A 19,672-nucleotide genomic window follows, 5' to 3' on the forward strand; every position below is an offset into this window, starting at 1 on the left:
CCTGCAGTGGCTCCCAGAGACCTGCTCACCTCCATCCCGACCACTCCGGGAGCTTCCAAGCTGGTTTCCTTAGCAGCACTTTCCCCTCCCCCATTCACCAGGCACCCCACCAGAAGGATTCCACCACAGTCCACATCCATGCTACTCCCTGCTCAGAGCTTCCAGCAGCTCCTCTTGCCCCCCACACGCTCAGCAGCTCGCTACCTGAAGTTATAGGAGACGTTCACAATCTGTCCCGTAACTTCCCAACTTCCCCTCCGACTCTCTCTCTCTGATCTCATCTTTTCTCCCTATTCCTCCCTCTCTGATCTCTCTTTCTCTCCTCTACCCCCGGATTCTAACTTACAGGGACTGTCCTCCCACTGCCTTGGGTCTCTCTCTCCAGTCTATGTTCAATCTACCCACGGCACCCCCCTCCACAAAGCCGTCCTGCGCGGGCATTCTCAGGATTCTCTCCGGGGGACTCCTCCCCACCTGAGCATTAGCTCCACACAGCTCAGCCGCCAGCCTGCCTCCAGCCACCCACCTGTGTGGTGGCCTCACCTGGGCTGGAACCATGACATGTGTCGGTTTCCCTCGGTGCCCACCTGCCTCAGCACCTTTAACACACTGAATGATCAGCATATGCCCACAGCCTGGACTGACGACATTAACCACGCATGTCTAACTGGGCGGTGGGACCATCACAGGCTCCTCTGACCACAAGCCCCTTCACTCCTCTGCCCGATGTTAGGGTACATTACTCTGCCCCACAGAGTATGGCCTTCCCTTCCAAAGCCACCATCAGACAGTGGGGGAAAGATGTGCATTGGATCTTCGGGCCCAGTGTCAGATTCCCCGTCCCACCACACACTGGCTCTATGACCTAACCTTAGTAATTTAACTTCTCTGAGCCTCAGTTTTCTTGCCTGCAAAATGGGGTTGATATAGGTACCCACCAAGTAGGGTTTCTGTGCAGAGTAACTTAAGTAATACATGTAAAGTGCTAGCACTTGGCATGGTGCCTGGCACTCGGTAAGCACACAGTGAGTGGTGGCTCATTACCATGGGGTGGGAGGGTCTGCCATATTTAACCCCACCCATCCCCACCCACGCAGACCATTCCAGCACCGGAAGTGCGCACAGCAGAGCCCCCGCCCAGAAGCCTCACTGCCTGTATTTGCGCTGCTGCGCTCACCTATGGCTTAGTGTTTACTCGACAGCCACAGTCTTCATTAGGGTTCCTAGCATATCAATTCCTACCTATGAGGCCCAAAGTGTACATTATACTTATTTTTTATTTTATCCTCAGCACGAATTATTCCTGGGTACAGCAACCTTTTAATAAGTGAACAGTCTCGGGAGGAGATGCCAGCACCACTAACAAACGCCAAACTAAGGCCATCGGGTGCAAACAAATGGTCAACCCGCCAAAGTGTACCCGCTGGTGAGATGTTGTAACTGGAGGGCAGGTTACATAAGACACTGACATGCAGGGTACCCAGTGCTGTCTGTGACATTAGGACAGGCCTGCAGGCTCCTGACCCACATGCCTGCAAAAGGACATCAGAGCAGGCCCAGCGCCTGGGAGCAGGCAAGGCTGCTGTCCAGACTGAGATGAAAACCACCTCAGCCCTCCTTAGAGGGCACAGAAAGACCCTTGAGCAGGGCCCACCTGGACAGGAACAAGGATTGTCCTTAATTCCAGATTGCTCAGTGCCATCACCTGTCCTCTCTGTGGCCGTGTCTGTAAAGGCCAGAGGCAGGTGTGGCTTTGCAAACTGCACCTGGGAGGGAAGAAGCGGTGTGAGCGCTGCCGCAGAGCCCAATCCCATGCTCTGGGAGCCAGGAGGGCGGAAGGGAGGGGAGGATCTGCTTGCTGGCAGGGCACCGTGCTACCAAACCACCACATGGACACTGCAGGCCTCGAGCTGGTGTCCAGGCCCCCGCCTCTCCTCCTCCCAGTTCCCTGGAGGTACATGAGGGCTTTCAGGGCAGAAAACACAGGAGGTCCAGGACTAGAGAGGGGCGGGTCACGCCACCCAGGCTCCTTGCTACTCACAGCCAGAGAGAAGCACCGAGCTAGGAACGAGGAGATCGCGGCCTGGCTTCCCTGCTGACCGCTGCCCCCAGCTCGGCAGGCAGTGCAGATGCCTGAGGTTGACCCTGCGGAGCCAAGCACTGCACCCTCTCGGTCACTCTCCAGAGCCCTGCACAGGGACATCTGGCCAAGGTGCAGCATCCGCCAGACATTTGCCCTTCACACAGCTGGGCCGTAGTGGAGCACGGTCCCTGTCTCTTCCTCCGGGGGCTTGCTCTCCCTGCGCTCACGATGCGCTCCCTGGTCTGCACTGCTCCTATCTGCGCCTCCTCCTCACCAGCTTCCTCTCATCCTTCAAATCTTCAGAGACATCGCTTCCAGAAATCCCTCCTTTGGGTGGGTTCCTCCTTCCTCGGCTCTCCCACGGTATGGTGTTTTCACTGTAGTTGCCTAGATTCTGGGGAGGGCATGAAGCAAGACCTCCCTCCAGCGTCTTCCCTGCTCTCTCCCAGGTCCTGGCACCAAGCCTGGCGTGTGGTGCTCCCCAAATGCATATCCTGAAATGAACTGGCCTGGGGAGGGCTGACAGCTGAGCCCCAGGAACACCCTGCCAGCCACTGCGGTGTTGGGTTGGCGGCGCAGAGCCTCAGCGAGGTATCAGAAGGGGTGGGCAGCCCCAAAAGAATGGAAGAGAAGACAACGGTAGAGTTGGGACAGCAACATGTTTTAAGATGGAAAATGAGTTTCAGTAGCTGACCCAGCAGAGAGGAGGAAGCCATCCCTTTAATGCCTGCAGAGGGCACACTTGAGGAGCCAACCCATCACCCCAAGGACACCAGCAAAGCTCAGAACCTGGAGAGACCAGGTACCACAGAAGAAAAGAGCCAAATTGAAAGTGTGTCCTCAAAGTTGTGATACACCCCACCTTCACCTCACAGCATGGTGACTGTTACCACCCTCACCTGTGTCCCCGCCACATGCTGAAGGTTTATCAGCCTTCTAGAGAAAATGAAGTATAGGGACTCCAAACTTGGGAACACTAGCACAGTGGAACGGGGGAGGTGGTGAGGCTAAAAGCTGGGAAATTAATGAAAGTCTGCAGTGAATTTTGGGCCCCCAGTCTCCTTCCCCTGTTTGGCTTCCAGAAGGCAGAGAGATGAGATGATACTGTATCACAAAACAGGAAGAGAATTTTATTAAAAAGTGAATTAATAAAAGAAACAATCAAAGAGCTCACAGAAACTAAAATTATACTAGCTGAAGTTAAAAATTCAATAGACATGTTGAAAATAAACTTAAGGAATGTTCCTGCAAACCCAAACAGAAAGGTCAAAGTCAAGGAATACAAGCCAAAAAAATCTGAGTATTGATCTAAGATGTCAAATATGTGACTAATAGGAGTTTTAGAATGAGAAGAAATGATTAAATAAACAGTCTGAGAAAAAGTTGTCAGAACTGAAAGACAGGAGCATTCAAACTGAAAGGAGTCACTGGGAGCTCTGAATAATAAATTTTAAAAGAGATGGCATTGTAAAATTTCAGAAATAAAATTTGTAGATAAAGAAAAGATTCTAAGCATTACAAAGAGTGAAAACAGGTCACTTGCAGAGAATTGGGAATAAAATAGCACTGGATTCTTCAGCCTCTATACTGGAAGTCGGAAGACAGAGAAATGTCTTCAAAATTCTGAAGGAGAATGATTGTCATACTAGAATTTCCTCCTCGGCCAAACTGTCAATTTAGGCTGAGTGCAGAATGACAGTTTTTCAGACATAAAAGTACTCAAAATTTTCTTCCCATTTACTCTTTCTTTCAGGAAGCTACTGGAAGAAGTGTTCCACCAAAACAGAAGTGTACACACACCAAGAGGAAGGCTGGGAGCTGGAGGCAGGTGGGCCCCAGGAAGAAAATTTTCAGAGAAAAAAACAGAACTGGAGTCTTCAGGATTGAAAGAAAGCACTGAAAATATCCCTAGAGGGTGTGATAAGAATTAGAGGTGGGACAAAGAAAACCATGCTAATGAGGAAAAAAGAGGCAACTGTTAACTACAGATAAAACATAAAGTTTAAAATCAGAGGAAACAGTCATGATACAACCAACTTGACTCTACAGTAAATGTCATTTATATAATTATAATGTCAATACTGAATATCCACAAACCCCAAACCATGATAACATGGGAGGGTGTGGAGGGTGGGCAAGAGAAGCATGTTTATGGGGGTGGACAATGAGAACTGAACTCTCAACTACCATAGTAGATAATACAAAAGACTAAGCTGAGAAATAGCAGTATAGACAACCATGTTAGCTTGAAATATAAATTTCTATCTGAAGAAACAGCTAAAGTATTTGCTTCTGAGGAATAGGGATGGGAATTGAAGAGGGATGATGGGCAGCATACTATTTTTCCTTACAAGTGTTTCAGTACTATTTGACTTTTGGAACTATGCACACATATTACTTTAAAAAATGTGAAATTAATTTTTTTAAGCTTTTGAAATAAAGTTTAGAAACAAAAACAAAGAAAAGAAATGGGCACATTAACCATCAGTTTCTGTAATCATTAAAGTTGCCCTACACTACATGCCCCTCCTCCTCCCCCAAACCAAACAGAACCGTCAATATTTCAATTAGTTCTAGTTAAAGTTCCTACATACTATATATATTTTTAATTACACTGTCCTAGCCTAATCCCCATCATCTGCACCCCCTTTCCCACCCTCAACTTGAACTTTTGGGGAGTAGTATGCTGGTAAATAATTAATAATCAGTTCCTTGGGGGGAAAGAGTCCTAATGTGTAGCATTTGCCAATTTCCATGGTGCAAATATTCCCATTGTGGCTGATTTCAAGCTATCACTATGATGTCACTGATGTGGAATTGGGAAGGGGTACACATGTCAGCTCCAGCAAACTACTGCCTTCAGGCCTCTCTAGCCTCATCAGCCTCCACGCTTCCCACCAGATCCAGGGTACTGAAGAGACCTGAGTATCTTCTCCAAAGAGCCAGAAGTCCACAAGGGTATGTAACTGTAGTAGAAGTAGATACCGATGGAAAAAGAAGTGGTCTGGCTGCAGGAAAAGGGTTAGTAATTTGTGACCTTCCTTCCTTCCTCCCCCACCTCCAGCAGATTTACCTGTTCATTGGTGACCCCTGGTCGCAGGGTCCCATGCTTATAGTCCTCTAGCAGCTGCACAGCCTCTCTGAGACGTCTCTGCAAGGAAGAGAAAAGGGACATTGAGCGGCACAGATCCAGGGCTCCAGCAACTCTTTCCCTCTTTCAATACAGAATGCATCTGTATGGATCAAGTATTGACAATATGACAGTGTGCAAGGCCTGCCCTCCAGTTCACGGGACACATGCTATACACCAAAGGATACAACCTAAACGTCCTTTCATAGGGAAATGGCTGAATGGCAGTGGTAGAACAATACTACAAAATATTATTTGGCAGTTTAAAAAGTGAAGTAGATCTATGTATGATTCCATAGCCATATCTCCAAGATATTTTTTTGAGCGAGAAAGCAAATTGCAGAGCCATATGATGTCACTCGTTCTACCAAACAACCCCCCACACAGAGAAAGCAGTATTTTCTGTGAGAATACTTATGTGCAAATGCATCCAAAAAGCCTAGAAGGGGGACCCCCCCCAACTGGTGACAGGGGTTACCTTGGGGTAGGAAGAAAGGACCTTACTTGGCAAGGGGTGTCATAAGAAACTTTAATCTTAATTGCAATACTGAAAGTTTTTATAAAGAACTTATTTGCCCAGTCTGTGTGGCTCAGTGGATTGAGCATCGTCCCATGGACTGACAGGTCCCGGTCTGATTCCCAGTCAGGGCACATTCCCGGTTGCAGGCTGGATCCCCAGTGGGTTGCAGGAGGCAACAGATCAATGCATCTCTTACATCAATGTTTCTATTTCTCTCTCCCTTCCTTTCTCTCTAAAAAAACCAATAAAAACATTTTTTAAAAAAGAGAGAATATATTTATGTAATACTGCTATAATTTCTTTTCAACATTTTAGAAACACTAGCAGAGATTTATATACTAAAGTGCATATGGCTACTGTAACTGATGGGGAAAGAGAGAAAATAAAAGAAGATAGAACTGTATGACTTTTAAACTCTTCAAAGCTAGAGACAGCAACAGTGATAAAAGGTCACCTTTGTCCACCAAAACATCTGTATAAGAATATTCATAGCAGTACTATTTAAATAGCCCAAAACTACAAATAACTTAAATGTCAATAGTAGACTGAATAAATCTATTGTAGTTTATGTACACAATGAAATATTATACAGCAATTTTTTAATCTTTATTGTTGAAAGTACAATACTCCCACCCACCTCCTGCTTTCCCCAAACTATTGTCTGTGTCCAATGGTTGTGCACATATGCATGTAAGTTCTTTGGTTTATCTCTTCCCACCCCCACCCCCCATGCCCCTTTCCTCTGAGGTTTGTCAGTCTGTTCCAGCAATTTTTTTTTCTTTATTGGTTTTTAGAGAGAGAGGAAGGGAGAGGAAGAGAGAGGGAGAGAGTTAGAAACATCAATGAGACAGAACATCAATTGGCCGCCTCCTGCATGCCCCCCCTGGGGATCGGGCCCACAAACTGGGCATATGCCCTGACTGGGAATCGAACTGGCAACCTCTTGGTGCATGGGTCGACGCTCAACCACTGAGCCATACAGGCTGGGCTGTTCCAGCAGTTTTTTTTTTCTTATCCTCACCCGAGGACATCCTTCCATTTGTTGTTCAGATAGAGTGGGAGGGAGAGAGAGGAAGAGAGAGAGAGAGAGAGAAACATCAACGTGAAAGGGACACATCGAGTGGCTGCCACCCGCACGACCAACCAGGGCCGGGGACAAACTGCAACCGAGGTACTCGCCCTTAGCAGAAACCGAACCTGGGTCTCTCTGGACCACAGGCCAACGCCGCTCTAACCTCCGAGCCAAACTGGCCAGGGCTGTTCCAGCAATTTTTAAAAGCAAATTACAAACACATGTTAAAACGTGTATGAATCTGACAAAAATAATGTGGCCGAATATGTTTTCCAAAAATGGCCACCTCAATATCTCCCAAACCCAATGCTCTTCTAGAACCTTCTCAGATCCCCATCCACAGGTAGAGTTTATGTCTCTCCCCTTGACCTGGGGAAGGCTTTCCCAACTGCTTCAACAAATAGAGTTTGGCCAAGGTGACATTATGTGACCTCTGAGGTTAGGTCATAAAATGCCTTGCACCTCCACCTCACCTTCTTGGGATGGTTGCTCTCTTGGAACTCCACCATGTTGTAAGGAAGCCCAAGCACCCTATGTAGACATACTCATGAACAGCAACTGAGGGCCAGGCCCGCAGTTCCAGATGAGCCACCAGCTGCTGGTCAGCAACAGCTTGCCCACCTTGCCAGTGAGCCACCTTGAAATGCACCTTCCAGCCCCGAGTCAAGCGGCCCTAGCCGATGCTGCATGGAACAGAGATGAACCATCCCCGCTAAGCCCTGCTCAAATTAAAGATCAGTGAGCAAAAGAACCGACTATTGTTGTTTTAAGCCACTGTATTTTGGGGTAGTTTCTTACACGGCAATAGACAGCTATTATGCATGATAAGCAAAAGCAGCCAGATGCAAAAGAGTATAGTATATAAAGTTTATTAAAAATAGTCAAAACTCACCTATGGTGGTAGAGGTCATTACGTTACCTTTAGGAGGTACTAACTTGGGAAGGGCATGAGGGGATCCTCCAGGATCATGGAAATGTCTGATCTGAGTGGTGGTTACATGGATCAAAATTTACTAAGCAATAAACTTAGGATACATGCATTTAGCTGTATGTATGTTGTACCTCAAAAAATTAGCAATTGCCCTGGCTGGTTTGGTTCAGTGATTAGAGCATCAGCCTGTGGACCAGAGAGGCCCAGGTTCAGTTCCCGCTAAGGGCACGTACCTGGGTTGCAGTTTGTCCTCGGTCCCTGTTGGGGTCATGCGGGTGGCAACCCATCCATGTGTCTCTCTCACATCGATGTTTCTCTCTCTCTCTCTCTCTCTCTCTTCCTCCCTCTCTCCCTCCCACTCTATCTAAAGAAAAATGCAAAAAGAAAATATTTCCTCTGGCAAGGATAAAACAATAAAAATAATAAAAAATTTAAAAATTAGCAATAAACAGACAACAGTGATAGAAGGTGGCCTATGTCAAGATCAGGTGAGGGATCCAGACATCAGGGATGCCCAGCATGGGCAAAAAAAACCAGTGACACCGCTGTTCCCCTTCTGACAGGCAGGGACCAGGCTGGCTGGGCACGGGAGTGCAGGGAATGCTGAGACCTCCCCAGGGCGCAGCACTGGGCAGGGCACCCAGTGGGGTAGACAGCGCATTGGCTGCGCCAGCTGACAGGGTGGTCTCATAAAATGAAAACGATCAGCCACCCCCTGTGGCTGTGACAATGGGAATAACTGCCAGCCCAGACAAGCCAGCCAGGCCGCCTGACCCATCAGGCCTGTGTGTGAAGCACCTGGGGCCACGCTGGTCTAACCCAGGGCACCAGGGGCCAGGAAACCTTGCCTGGGAGCAACCCGACTGCTCGAAAGTACTGCGCCGGCCCCTTCAAATGTGTGCAAATCATTTCCCAGGTTCCAGAGAGCCTTCCAGATCTGTGTTTCCCAACTGGACAGTTTGTGTTTTCAGGGTCCCCCTCCCCAATTAATCTATGCTGTTTAGAGCAAATGTCAGGGGTGGGGGGACAGAAACGCACAAAACATAATTTGAAGTCACCTGTAAACATACCACTGAGATAACCACCTCAAAATTGTCAATGATTTTCCTTCTAGACTCAATACATTCGTTTTTCATGTTGACTGTTGTGTTAACTTGTTTAGAGTCACACAGATAGAAAGTGAGCGGTTTGGTATTTGAGTCCAGAGTTTAGAGAGGCCCTTTCTCTGTCTCCCCGAACACGCTCAAAGCCTCCCTTGCAGCAGCTCCCCACTCCGAGCCGCTTCCTCTGCGGCCGCAGCTTCTGCCGTCAGACAATGAATGCTCCACTTTCCACCGCTGAATGGTGAATGGCCCCGTGTTCTCATTATTTTCCCACTCCAGGGATTCTTCCGAGTTCCTATAACAACCTGGCCAGTCTCCATCTCATTTGACACAGTCATCAAAGAGAGGCCTCCTGCCACAAGAATGAGTTCCCAAGGGCCCTGATCTTGGCGTGGGTAGAGGGGGAACTAAAGTTCCTGAACACAAAGCTGAGAATCCAGGACTGGAGGAAGCTAGAACGCTCTTTTCTGCCTCTGGGCCTCGCTAACCCAGTCAGGTCCCCTGTCAGAAGCTGAAGGCTGGGCTCCCAGGCTGCTTACTCTCCAGGGCAGGCAAGTGCCTAGGCCACTTGTCTTGAGAGGTCCCTGAGGGCTGGCTGCTCTGGGGTCTGGTCTCCCCACAAAGGAGGGACTATTTTCAGGAGACTTGAGGGTCGGAGGAGAGTCAACCCTCCTCGCACCCTGACGCACTGTGAGTCTTGGCGGGAAGCGCTGGGCATGAGAGCGCAGGGAAAGCTAGAGTGGGGGAGGGTGAGCTTTGCAGAAAGTCTGTTCAACCAGGACCAGGCGGCCAGGCCCTGATGCCAAGACGGTGAGGGGCCCAGCCAGCTGGAGACAAGACCGGGGCTCTTCGCTGGGGCCCCGGGGCCAGGGGCAAGGACGGCCCAGTGTGCTGCCTCCCAGACTCCATCACCACCTGCCTGCTCTGGCTCACCTGCCAGGAAGTGTCACTGTGAGGGTGTCTCCTCGTATTTGACAGGGGCAAGATCTCCAGAAGGTCCCTCTGGAAATGCTGGCACCTGGGAGGTCTGCTCCAGGAGCAGAGAATTTGAACAGAGGAGAATCCTGGCCCCAAGTCCCTGCGACGAAGGAGAAGGAAGCAAAGGGGTAGGTATGGAGTGTGAGGGTGCTAGACGGAGAAGCAGGAGACCAGGCCAGATAGCAATGGAGACAGAGGGTCACAGGAAGGGAAGGGCACTGGTAGGAAATCTGGGGAGAGTCATCAGAAGGAAAACTACTCTTTTTAGCGGGGGAGAGAGGGCACCATAACACCCCCCCAAACTAAATACAGACTGAGTATAATCCCTGCTTGGTAAAGGGAGGATGACAAACTGATATAAATATTTAACTTATAATCATATTTACTATGTTAAATACATAATGGGAGTGACAGTATCTGGCCAGGAATGTGAGCAGCACCCAGAAATAGTTCACCCTCCTCTTGGCAAAGGGACCCACCCATTCTCCAGATGGAGCCTGGTGTTCCCACCTTCTGAGTTTGCCCAGACTGTTCACCTCACCAAGTCCATCACCAAACCCATCCATCCTCCAAAGCTCACTTCTCTAAGATTCTTCCAAGAATGTTCCCTCCTGTAAACAGTCAGAGAGCATTGGGTCTGCACCTCTCTGAAGTCCCCGCCCACTCCATGCACGTGGCTTCCAAGTCAGGGACTGCAAAGTGCAGGGAGCAGGGGACCGGTTCTAGGCATGTTTGCAAGACTACAGGACATGCCCACCCCAGCCCATCACCAACACAGGGCCACACACAATGCGAATTTAACAAAAACAAATGACTAAAGCTTCTGGATGGAGAGGCAAAGGGTATGGTCAGCGTTAGGAATCCAGGTTCCAACGCATCAGACCAAAGTCCGTCGACAGTGATGCAGGTTTCTCAGGATCCCTGGATTCCAGGAGACTGTGCCCTGTTCACACAGGATGTGAATAAAAATACCCTGTGTGTGCATATCATAGAACCACCTAGCCTTGGGGTCAGAGAGGGAAGGGCATTTCCTTGTCCAGGGTCAGAGTGAGTGGGTGGCACCTAGAAACCCGTTCCACCCCGGTTCTGGGTCATTTCCTCAAGACGTCATCCGGGAAGAGCCTCCTGTCCTCACGACAGTAACTGACAGAAAGGCGATCACAGAAAGAAAACCCAACAAGGCCTGCACCCTCCCCCCAGCCCAAAGCTGATACCTCCTGGGGTGGGCACCCCAGGTAAGAAAGGAAGGTCCTTTTTCACTCTCATTCAAAGCTGAGCTCAGCCTGACACAGAGAAAGGGAAGAGCGTGTTTAGGGCAAGGGTACAATTGAAACATGGACATTTCAGGCAAAGCTTTGAGAATCTCAGGCTCGCAGAACTGAAAAGAAAAGAAAGAGCAGTGTCACGTGTCAGGGGAACTGGCCGCAGGGTGGGGATGTATGTGAGCGAATGGAGCAGGGATGGCTGGCGGGGGGTCAGCAGGTTGTCACAGCATGTGAACTGCTCGTATCTATCTGACTGTTCTCACCTGGGCCAGCCTGGCGCCTGCCAAGTGCAGGAACACGCATCCTTACGTTGCCTGAAACCCTGGCTGGATCCATTCCTGCTGTGGCCCCAGATGGTGGGACTTGTGGCCACAGCTAATGGAGTCTGTGCGCGTGAGGGCCACACCCTCTCCTGGCCTCCCCTTGGCTTTCCCGAGCCCCTGGTCATGTCCTCTCAGCAGTCCAGGGACCTTCGGGGCTGTCTGGCTTGGCTCCCACCAGCCATGAGCCACCCTCTGGGAAGCCCAAAGGGAGAGGAAACTAGGGACACATGGGGAGAGGCCCTGCTTTCCCCCTGGCTGACCTCTGGTCACCTTCGGGGACCTATGTGAGGTAAACCAATACAATCCCGGCAGTGTGGCAGCGAGTGTAACCTTTTGGCAAACAAATCTGTCCAACCATTCCAACAACTATAAAAACAATCGTGGCCTCCGGCCTGGATATCCTAATCTTGGGAATTTATTCTAAGAAAGAAAAAAAAAAAATTAGCAGAGGTGAAAAGTAGCATGCCTGAGACTGTTTTGGTTTGCTTGTTTGTTTTGGTGGGATCACAAAAGACAGTAATCAATCTCTCTGTTATACCTAGAAGCCTAATAGTAATGGTTATCTGTACCATAAGACTAGACTTTTAAAAAATTATAAAGACTTCTAAATGACTGAAACAAAGCAAACAAAAAGTCTATGTTCAATGTAATAAGTATGTCAAGCATGAATACAGATGGGCAAGAACTTGAAGTATATAAAGGTACTGACATTGGGGGGGGGGTGTTTTTTGTTTTTCTTAGTCTTCACCCAAGGATATTTTCTATTTATCTTCAGATAGAGTGGGAGAAAGGGAGAGAGACAGAGAGAAAAACATCGATGTGAAAGAGACACATCGACTGGCTGCCTCCCCCATGACCCCCCAACCAGGGCCGGGACAAACCACAACCGAGGTATATGCTCTTGACCAGAATTGAACCCGCGACTCATTGGTCCTCAGGCCGCTCTAACCGCTGAGCCACACCGGTCAGGGCTTGTTCTGTTTTTTGTTGTTGTTTTTTAAATAAAAAATTCCATTAAAGTCCTGGCCGGTGTGGCTCAGTTGGTTGGGCACTCTCCAGTGCACTAAAAGGTTGCCAGTTCGATTCCCGGTCAGGGCACATGCCCAAGGTTTAGGGTCATGCAGGAAGCAGCCGATTGATGTTCTGCTCTCACATAGATGTCTCTCTCTTTCTCCCTCTCCCTTCCTCCCTCTCTAAAAATCAATAAAATATATATATATATATTTTTTAATTCCATTAAATATTTTAAAAATTAGAATATCTAATGCTGTCTAGAATGCATTTAAATGGACACCCTCACTCACTGTTATTGAGAGTATAAACTGATATTATCTTGGTACAGGTTGTACAATTTACAGGGCAATTGGCAATATATCCTTAAAATGCCTTTCATGCAGAAATTCCACTTCTAGGAATTTATCCAAAGGAAATAAAGAGGAAAATGAGGAAACGTATGTACAAGTATATTTATTGCAATATTATTTATAATGGCAAAAACCTTGAAACCACCCTAATGGTCAACAATAGAGAAAATGACTAAGTAAATTACAGAATAACCACATGGTAAATACATGCAGTTATTAAACACATTTTGAAACATTTAATGACAAGAGAAAATGCTCATGATCATGATATGCTATGTTTAAAAGAAAATATATCATGTATACATTTATGTTATGTATACAAATATATCATATGATTCTATATGTATCTATATAGAGATAGAGCTACCTTTATACGTATTATGTAAACATCCTACTTTTGTACATAAACATACATCAAAATGTTAATGGTTATTATTTGTGGCAGATGGGGTAATAAGCAGTTTTTTTTTCTTCTTTAGACTTTCATATATGTCCCCATATTTAGGCATTAATACCAGAATCATGTCACATCGGGAGGCATATAATGTCAGTTTTTTTCATTATTAGCAATGCTAAGTTTGGTCACGTGGTTAAAGGGGTGTCCTCCAACCACTGTAAAGACTCCTCCCCCCCACACTTGTAATTGCTAAATAATCTTCAGGTGATACTGTCTGAGAGCATACAAATATCCTCTCTCCCACCACTCTTTTGCTCTATGGAAATAGCATCCATTAATGATCCTGGTCGGAGTCAGCTGTTGCATTGAGGGGTGCACAGTGATTATTTCCTTCTATGTCTATTAGCTGACAGGCTTCCGTAAAGAAGAGTTTCCCTCCCCCACCTTTTTAGTATTGCTATGGACTCGTGGATGTATTATTATTATTATTATTCAATGTATTATAATCCATGGCTCTTTTTATTAATGTTCAAATTGTCCCAAATGTGGACAGTAGGTTGCCCTTCAAGCCATTTGCTGTATCTCCATCATTCTCTGGGCACTTGCTTACTTTATGTAACAGTTCTCCTTGCCCCACATGTGACTTGGCCATCTCTCCAAGAAGCCCTGGTTCCTTTTACTGGATAGTGATGCATTGTTACTGGGTGCCATTGCTTCTAGGCCCCCTCAGTGAACAGAGCCAGGAAATTGGGAAATATACATGTAAGTATGTAAGAGTGTGTGTGTGTGTGTGTGTAAATCATGAGCTCATACTGATACCTCCAATTCAAATACATCTCATAGTTCTTTGTCTTTTCCCCTACTTCATATTTGTATCTCCCCACTCCCATGGTGAGAACCCCAGTTTCCACCATCAGTATAAATACTTATTTATTCTATTTTACAATAACACCCCAAAAAGTTTCAGATTACTACACCAATACTATTATTGAAATGGTGTAAACACTGTTTCAGTTAGTTTTCTATGCCCTTCAGGATGATAACCTATCATCCATCTATTCCCTTAAATATTATTGAATTCAGAATAGCAAATCCCTTTTATCCATCACTGAAAGTCGCTTAGGTGTCAGCTGGGCAGGGCTGCCTGAGATCTAGACGGAATCCCATGACCTCCGTGGAAGGCCAAAGCTGGGGCTTCTGCCAGCTCCCAGCGACTGATCCCCCCCCCCCCACCAAGATCCCCTCAAATAATCTACTCTTGCAAACATTTCATGAACCAGGCAGACTTTCCTGACAACTTCCAGGAATGATGGTGGAGGGGACAAACTGCGTCAAGTCAATGACTATCACAAGCATGGAAGGCGCGACCCTTCCCCAAAGAGCCCCCAGGCACCGGCCTGTCAGCTCACAGTTACTTGCTCTCCCTTCCCACTGATTTTCCCTCTTCTTCCTTCTCTCTCCTCTCTGATCAAAGTACAATTCTCCCCCTCTGTCAAGCAAACCAACCTCCTTCTCTGAAGCCTGGCTCAAGACTTTCATAAAACAAAGACAGCCTTCTTCCTAAGAGAAATTACAGTGAATAAAATTTCCTCCGCCTCATTACACCTAAGAGGGTTGAAATCTTTTGAAAGCTTGGTCGGTTATAAATTGCAAACAGTAGCTGCAAAACTCTAAGATGAGTCTATCGGTTCATTCAGCTACTGCCCCTCAGAACCGGGTCACCAGATGGCTCAAGCCGCCCAGTATCTTTCCACCTCGGGAAACTGGTTTCCAGAGCCAGCCCCTCATGTCCTCCGCTAGATTCCCACCCTGACGGGCAAACTGGCCCGGCCTCCGCGTGGGCAGCCCCCGCCCACGGGGACACCAGCCAAGGGCCCTGGGAGAGAAGCAGTGTTTTGTAGACGGGAGCCTCAGTGTGTGAGCCCAGCAGAGGGGCAGACTGGCCCCCCAGGCAGCGCCACAGCCCGTGGGGGAGGGGCTGACCTTTGCTCTCAGTGCCTCCAATTTCTCACTGTGGTCATGCAGATGGCCTTGCTAAGCCACCTGCCAGGACTAGCACCAGTGAGGACCTGAAGGCCCCACTTGTGACCTTTCCAGAGTTTTGGGGGCCTAGGAGATCTCCTGCGGGCAGAACTTTCCAAAAGGCCAGCAGGCAGTGCTGGGAACAGTCCCCAACTAGGGTGTATGTGTGTGGTGCTGGGGGGCGGGGTAGCACTGGGGGGAAGGGAAGGCTCTTTCTGGGAAGTCTATCATAATCTTTGAGGAAGGGAGGGAACATATGAAATCTGAAAAAATTCTAAAACTACATTGCATTGGTTTTGTTTTCTAGTTAGTAAATAGTTAAGTTGCTTTGCCACATCAATGAATAGGTATGAGGTTTTTGTATTTAGTAATGGTATTTAGATACACTCAGTTTAGCGATGTACAAGAATGTTGAGGCCTTTCAGAATGAGCGCGTTGAAGAAGACGCGGTGCAGGTGCACAGCAGCCAAATGAAGGGGTTTGGGAATGAGGGGAGGGTGGGCTGCAGAGGGGCGTGAGCCTCCTGGCGCAGAAGCACAGCACCCTGTAGCCTCCCGTCCATCCCCACTGCTCCTGGTGGTGACCTGGGAGCACTGAAATGCCTCCAACCTTCTAAGTCTCCCTCTGTCGTCTCTCAACACGTCTCAAAGTCCATCATTAGCACCTCCATCTCTTGAGGTAAGCACTGGCCTCTGCTGACTCCTCCATCAACAGGTGGCATTTATGTTGGGATTTATGTGGCAACTGTATCTAGTTTTGCATCACTCTGTAACTTTCTAGAAAGACACATACTCTCGGCTAGGTAAGTAGTTTCTCTGGTTGGGTGTTCTTCCAAATGTTCACGTGATTGCATCAACAACTTAGGAGAGTCCAGACAGAGCCCAGAAGTACAGCAGCCTTGCCCTTAGGAGGCAGCGGGCCCAGAAGGGCAGGTAGGGCCAGTCAGGAAAATACCTGTGCCCTCTCCTGCTGAGATGCATGGGAAAGCACTCATCAGGTTAATTCCCACAGTAGGGGTTGTTCGAGGCCCAGGTGCCCTGCAGGCCTTGAGCTCCTGTCCACCATGGCTTTTCCCTCCCAGAGCTGATCAACTCCGGGGCTGGAGCAAGGCACAGAGCACAGAGAAGGGCTGGGAAGTGATATCCACTCCGGAAGCCAACTAAGAGGCTCCATGACTTGCTCAGGGCATGTGGCCCAGGGCAGGAGCTCCAGCCTTCTGCTCGCGGAGTAATCTTGGGAGAGTTCTCTAAACTCATGACCTGAACAGGAACGCAAACTGGCTAAGGGTAAGGGCTCTGAAGACAAGCTCACCTGGGTGCACACCCTGGCTCCATCTCTGGCCAGCACCACGTGCATGAGACTTACCTTCTGTCTGTCTCCTCATCTGCAAAATGAAACTGGAGTGGTATCTACCTCATGGATTGCTTTCAGTTCATCTGTTGAGCTGATGCATATAAAATTCTTACAACACTGCCTTGCTCACAGTAAGTGCTTAGTAAATCTTTGCTATTTTGTATCCGCATGCATTCCTACACACATTTGTAAATACATATAATGAGGTTACAAAGACACACTTCTTGGGATCGCTGAAGTAAACTTAGTATGTTTACATTTGACAATACCAGGAGTTGGTGTGGACAGGCAATGACTAGAACATTGCAGATGGGAATGGAAAACGTGGAGTCACTCTGAACAACAGTTTGGCAGTCTCCTATGAAGTTACACACACACTTACCACACTTACCATACGAGCAAGTGATCCCACCCCGAGTTATTTCCTCATGGAAATGAAAGCATACGTCCACACAGAGAATGCTCACAGCAGTTTTATTTATGATAGCCCCAAACTGAAAACAGCCCAGGTGTTCATCAACAAGTGGATGGACAAATTCTGGAACATCCTTTCAATGGCAACGAGAAGGGATGCAGTACTGATAGATGCGACAACACAGGTGAATCTCAAAAGCATGATGCTAAGGAAAAGAAGCCAGGCACACACAGCTGCATTCCATTTATGACATTCTGGAAACAGCAAGACAGTAGGGACAGAAAACAAGTGGTCACCAGGGGCTGGGCAGGGGAGTTGACTACTAACAGGCATGAGGGAACATTTTAGGGTAACAAAAATGTTCTACATTGTTATTGTGGGGGTGGATTCATGACTGAATATGTTTGTCAAAATTCATAGCACAGTTCACATATAAAAGGTAAATTGTACCACCCTGGCCGGTTTGGCTTGGCGTTTGGAGCGTCGGCCCACAGACCAGGAGTCTCGGGTTCGATTCTGGTCAAGGGCATGTGCCTTGGTTGCGGTTCATCCCCAGCCCTGGTCGGGGTCGTGTGGGAGGCAACCAGTCAATGTTTCTCTCTCTCTCTCTACCTCCACCTCTATCTGAAGATAAATGGAAAAGTATCCTCAAGTGAGGATTAAAAAACATTTTTTTGAATAAGGTACATTATACAATTGCCTATGAGAGGAGGGAATTGGGTAGGAAGAGTATATGAAGGATACTTTTTTGTTCTACTTAAACATCTGTCCTGTTTGCACTTTTGTAATGAGCATATAATTCATGTCGTTGGAAATAATTTTATTAGTTTGAAATGATGATGCTGATGATATGTATCTACCTTGAATTGACACGGTGAGATCCACATGAAATGAGATAACGTATGTAAAGTGCACACACAGATGACCCATGGATCTTCTAAAGTGACAAGGTATAAAGGCCAAGGGGCCTCTGCAAGAGTGCCAGCCACGACTTACCTCAGTGACAAAGAGTGTGCGAGGGTCGATAATATCCAAGAAGTGCCTGAAGCGGCCATAGAAGGACGTCTGGAGAAGGGGGTGGGAGAGGAGAGATCAGCTGCTGTAGACCATCCTCCAGCCACCGGGGAACCCCACCCCACACCCCCCAGTCCCCAGGACTTCCACATGGGAGATGAATACCAATGAGGCCTCACTGCTCAGTGACCTGAGGGCCGCTTTCCCAGTCTGAAGGCTTTCTAACACCAATTCAGAAAGACCAGTAAGACTCGGTGACTGTCCCAACTTCTCCTCAAGGTGCCTCCCATTTTTCTCCCTGTCCCCTCAGTGCCCTGAGATCCGCTCCAAGCCTTTCGGCAGCTCCCCACCCACCACTGAGCACACAGGCTGGAGGTAAGGCCGGGTCCCCGCCCTCTCCCAGCCTTCCCTGACCCCCCCCCCCCCCAGCCTCCCTGCCTTGCTTGGGACCTCTCCAATGAGGGCAGATCCCTTTCCAAGGCCAACCTCCCCACAGGCAGAGCTCAGGCGCCCAGCACCCTGCTTGCAGCGCCCAGCCCTCCTTCACCCAGAGCTCCGGAGCTGCTGTGAGGCCTCGGATGAGGGGCCAACTCCCTCTGGCCTTGCCCCAGAGCAGGTCCCTGGAAAAGAAAGGCTTTGTGCAAAGCAGGCCATAGGCATTAGAGCACAGTGAAAGGAAACCAAGCAACCCTGCTGCTGGGCCCTCTGCCCCAGGGACAGAGCCAGCCCGGCAAAGCCAAGCTCAAGGGGAGGAGAGAGGGTGCCAAGCTAGGGGACAAAGGGAAAGGCTGCAAATGCTGGGGTTCGTGCCTCGCTACCCTCCCAGGCTCTGGCCCTGATCCTCCCTGGACCCCCACAGCTCTCCAAGCACCAATCTCTGCATAGTGGAGGAAGCAGAAACCTCTACACTCCCTCCCTTTGCTCACTAGGAAACCAGACCCTGCAGCCAACTTCTGCTCTTTTCCCCTTCCTGATAAAGACCCTGCGGTAGGCTCAGGTGACTTCAAAGTCCCCTGCACACACCAGGCCCCGTAATGCCGCCGTCTCTGCTCACCACGGCATGCCTACCTGGAGAAGCCTCTCCACCTGTCTCTCACAGACCAGATCGAGCTTCAGCACCGTGCCTACCGAAAGCAGCTGCTTCTCTAACTCTTCTGACTCAATTGGCTTAAACCACGATGCTCACACTGTTGTCCTGGCAAAGCTTCACCTCTGCTAATGTAGTCTAAGGAAGCCATCGGAGACAGTCAGAGGTATACTGTGTGCCAAGGACACCCACTGCTGCATTATTTGCAAAGTCGGATGGTGAATGAACATCATGCAGCCTTTAAAAATCACATTTTCAGACAATTATGACATGAAAAATATTTATGATTGTGTGAAATGCATATAAAGAGGATGATTCCAATTAATAGACAAGGAAGCCCTGGCCGGTTTGGCTCAGTGGTTAGAGCGTCGGCCCACAGACCAGAGAGTCCTGGGTTCGGTTCCCGCTAAGGGCACGTAACTTGGTTGCAGTTTGTCCTTGGCCCTGGTTGGGGTTGTGTGGGTGGCAACCACTCGATGTGTCTCTCTCACATCGACATTTCTCTCTCTCTCTCTTCCTCCCTCTCTCCCTCCCGCTCTGTCTGAAAATAAAAGCAAAAATGTCCTCGGGTGAGGATTAAAAAAAAATAGACAAGGAAATAAGTAGAGCCAGATG

General features: G+C 48.4%; 1 protein-coding gene across 3 annotated transcripts in view; it reads right to left on the minus strand.

Annotated features, from left to right (window-relative positions):
• Positions 1–19,672, minus strand: part of SFXN5 (sideroflexin 5) — a 114,298-nt gene that overhangs the window by 86,091 nt on the left and 8,535 nt on the right. For all 3 annotated transcript variants that reach the window (XR_004959681.1, XM_036262700.1, XM_036262699.1), the window contains exons 2-3: positions 17,953–18,021; positions 5,157–5,234 (exon numbers count right to left, since the gene is read on the minus strand). Coding sequence is in view for 2 of the 3 variants with exons in the window: in XM_036262700.1 (XP_036118593.1) it covers positions 5,157–5,234; positions 17,953–18,021 (147 nt within the window). In the remaining variant the exon portion in view is untranslated. The remainder of the gene's footprint in view (positions 1–5,156; positions 5,235–17,952; positions 18,022–19,672) is intronic.

The sequence above is a fragment of the Molossus molossus genome, unplaced genomic scaffold (genome assembly GCF_014108415.1).
Source record: "Molossus molossus isolate mMolMol1 unplaced genomic scaffold, mMolMol1.p scaffold_m16_p_15, whole genome shotgun sequence".
Classification (NCBI taxonomy): Eukaryota; Metazoa; Chordata; class Mammalia; order Chiroptera; family Molossidae; genus Molossus; species Molossus molossus.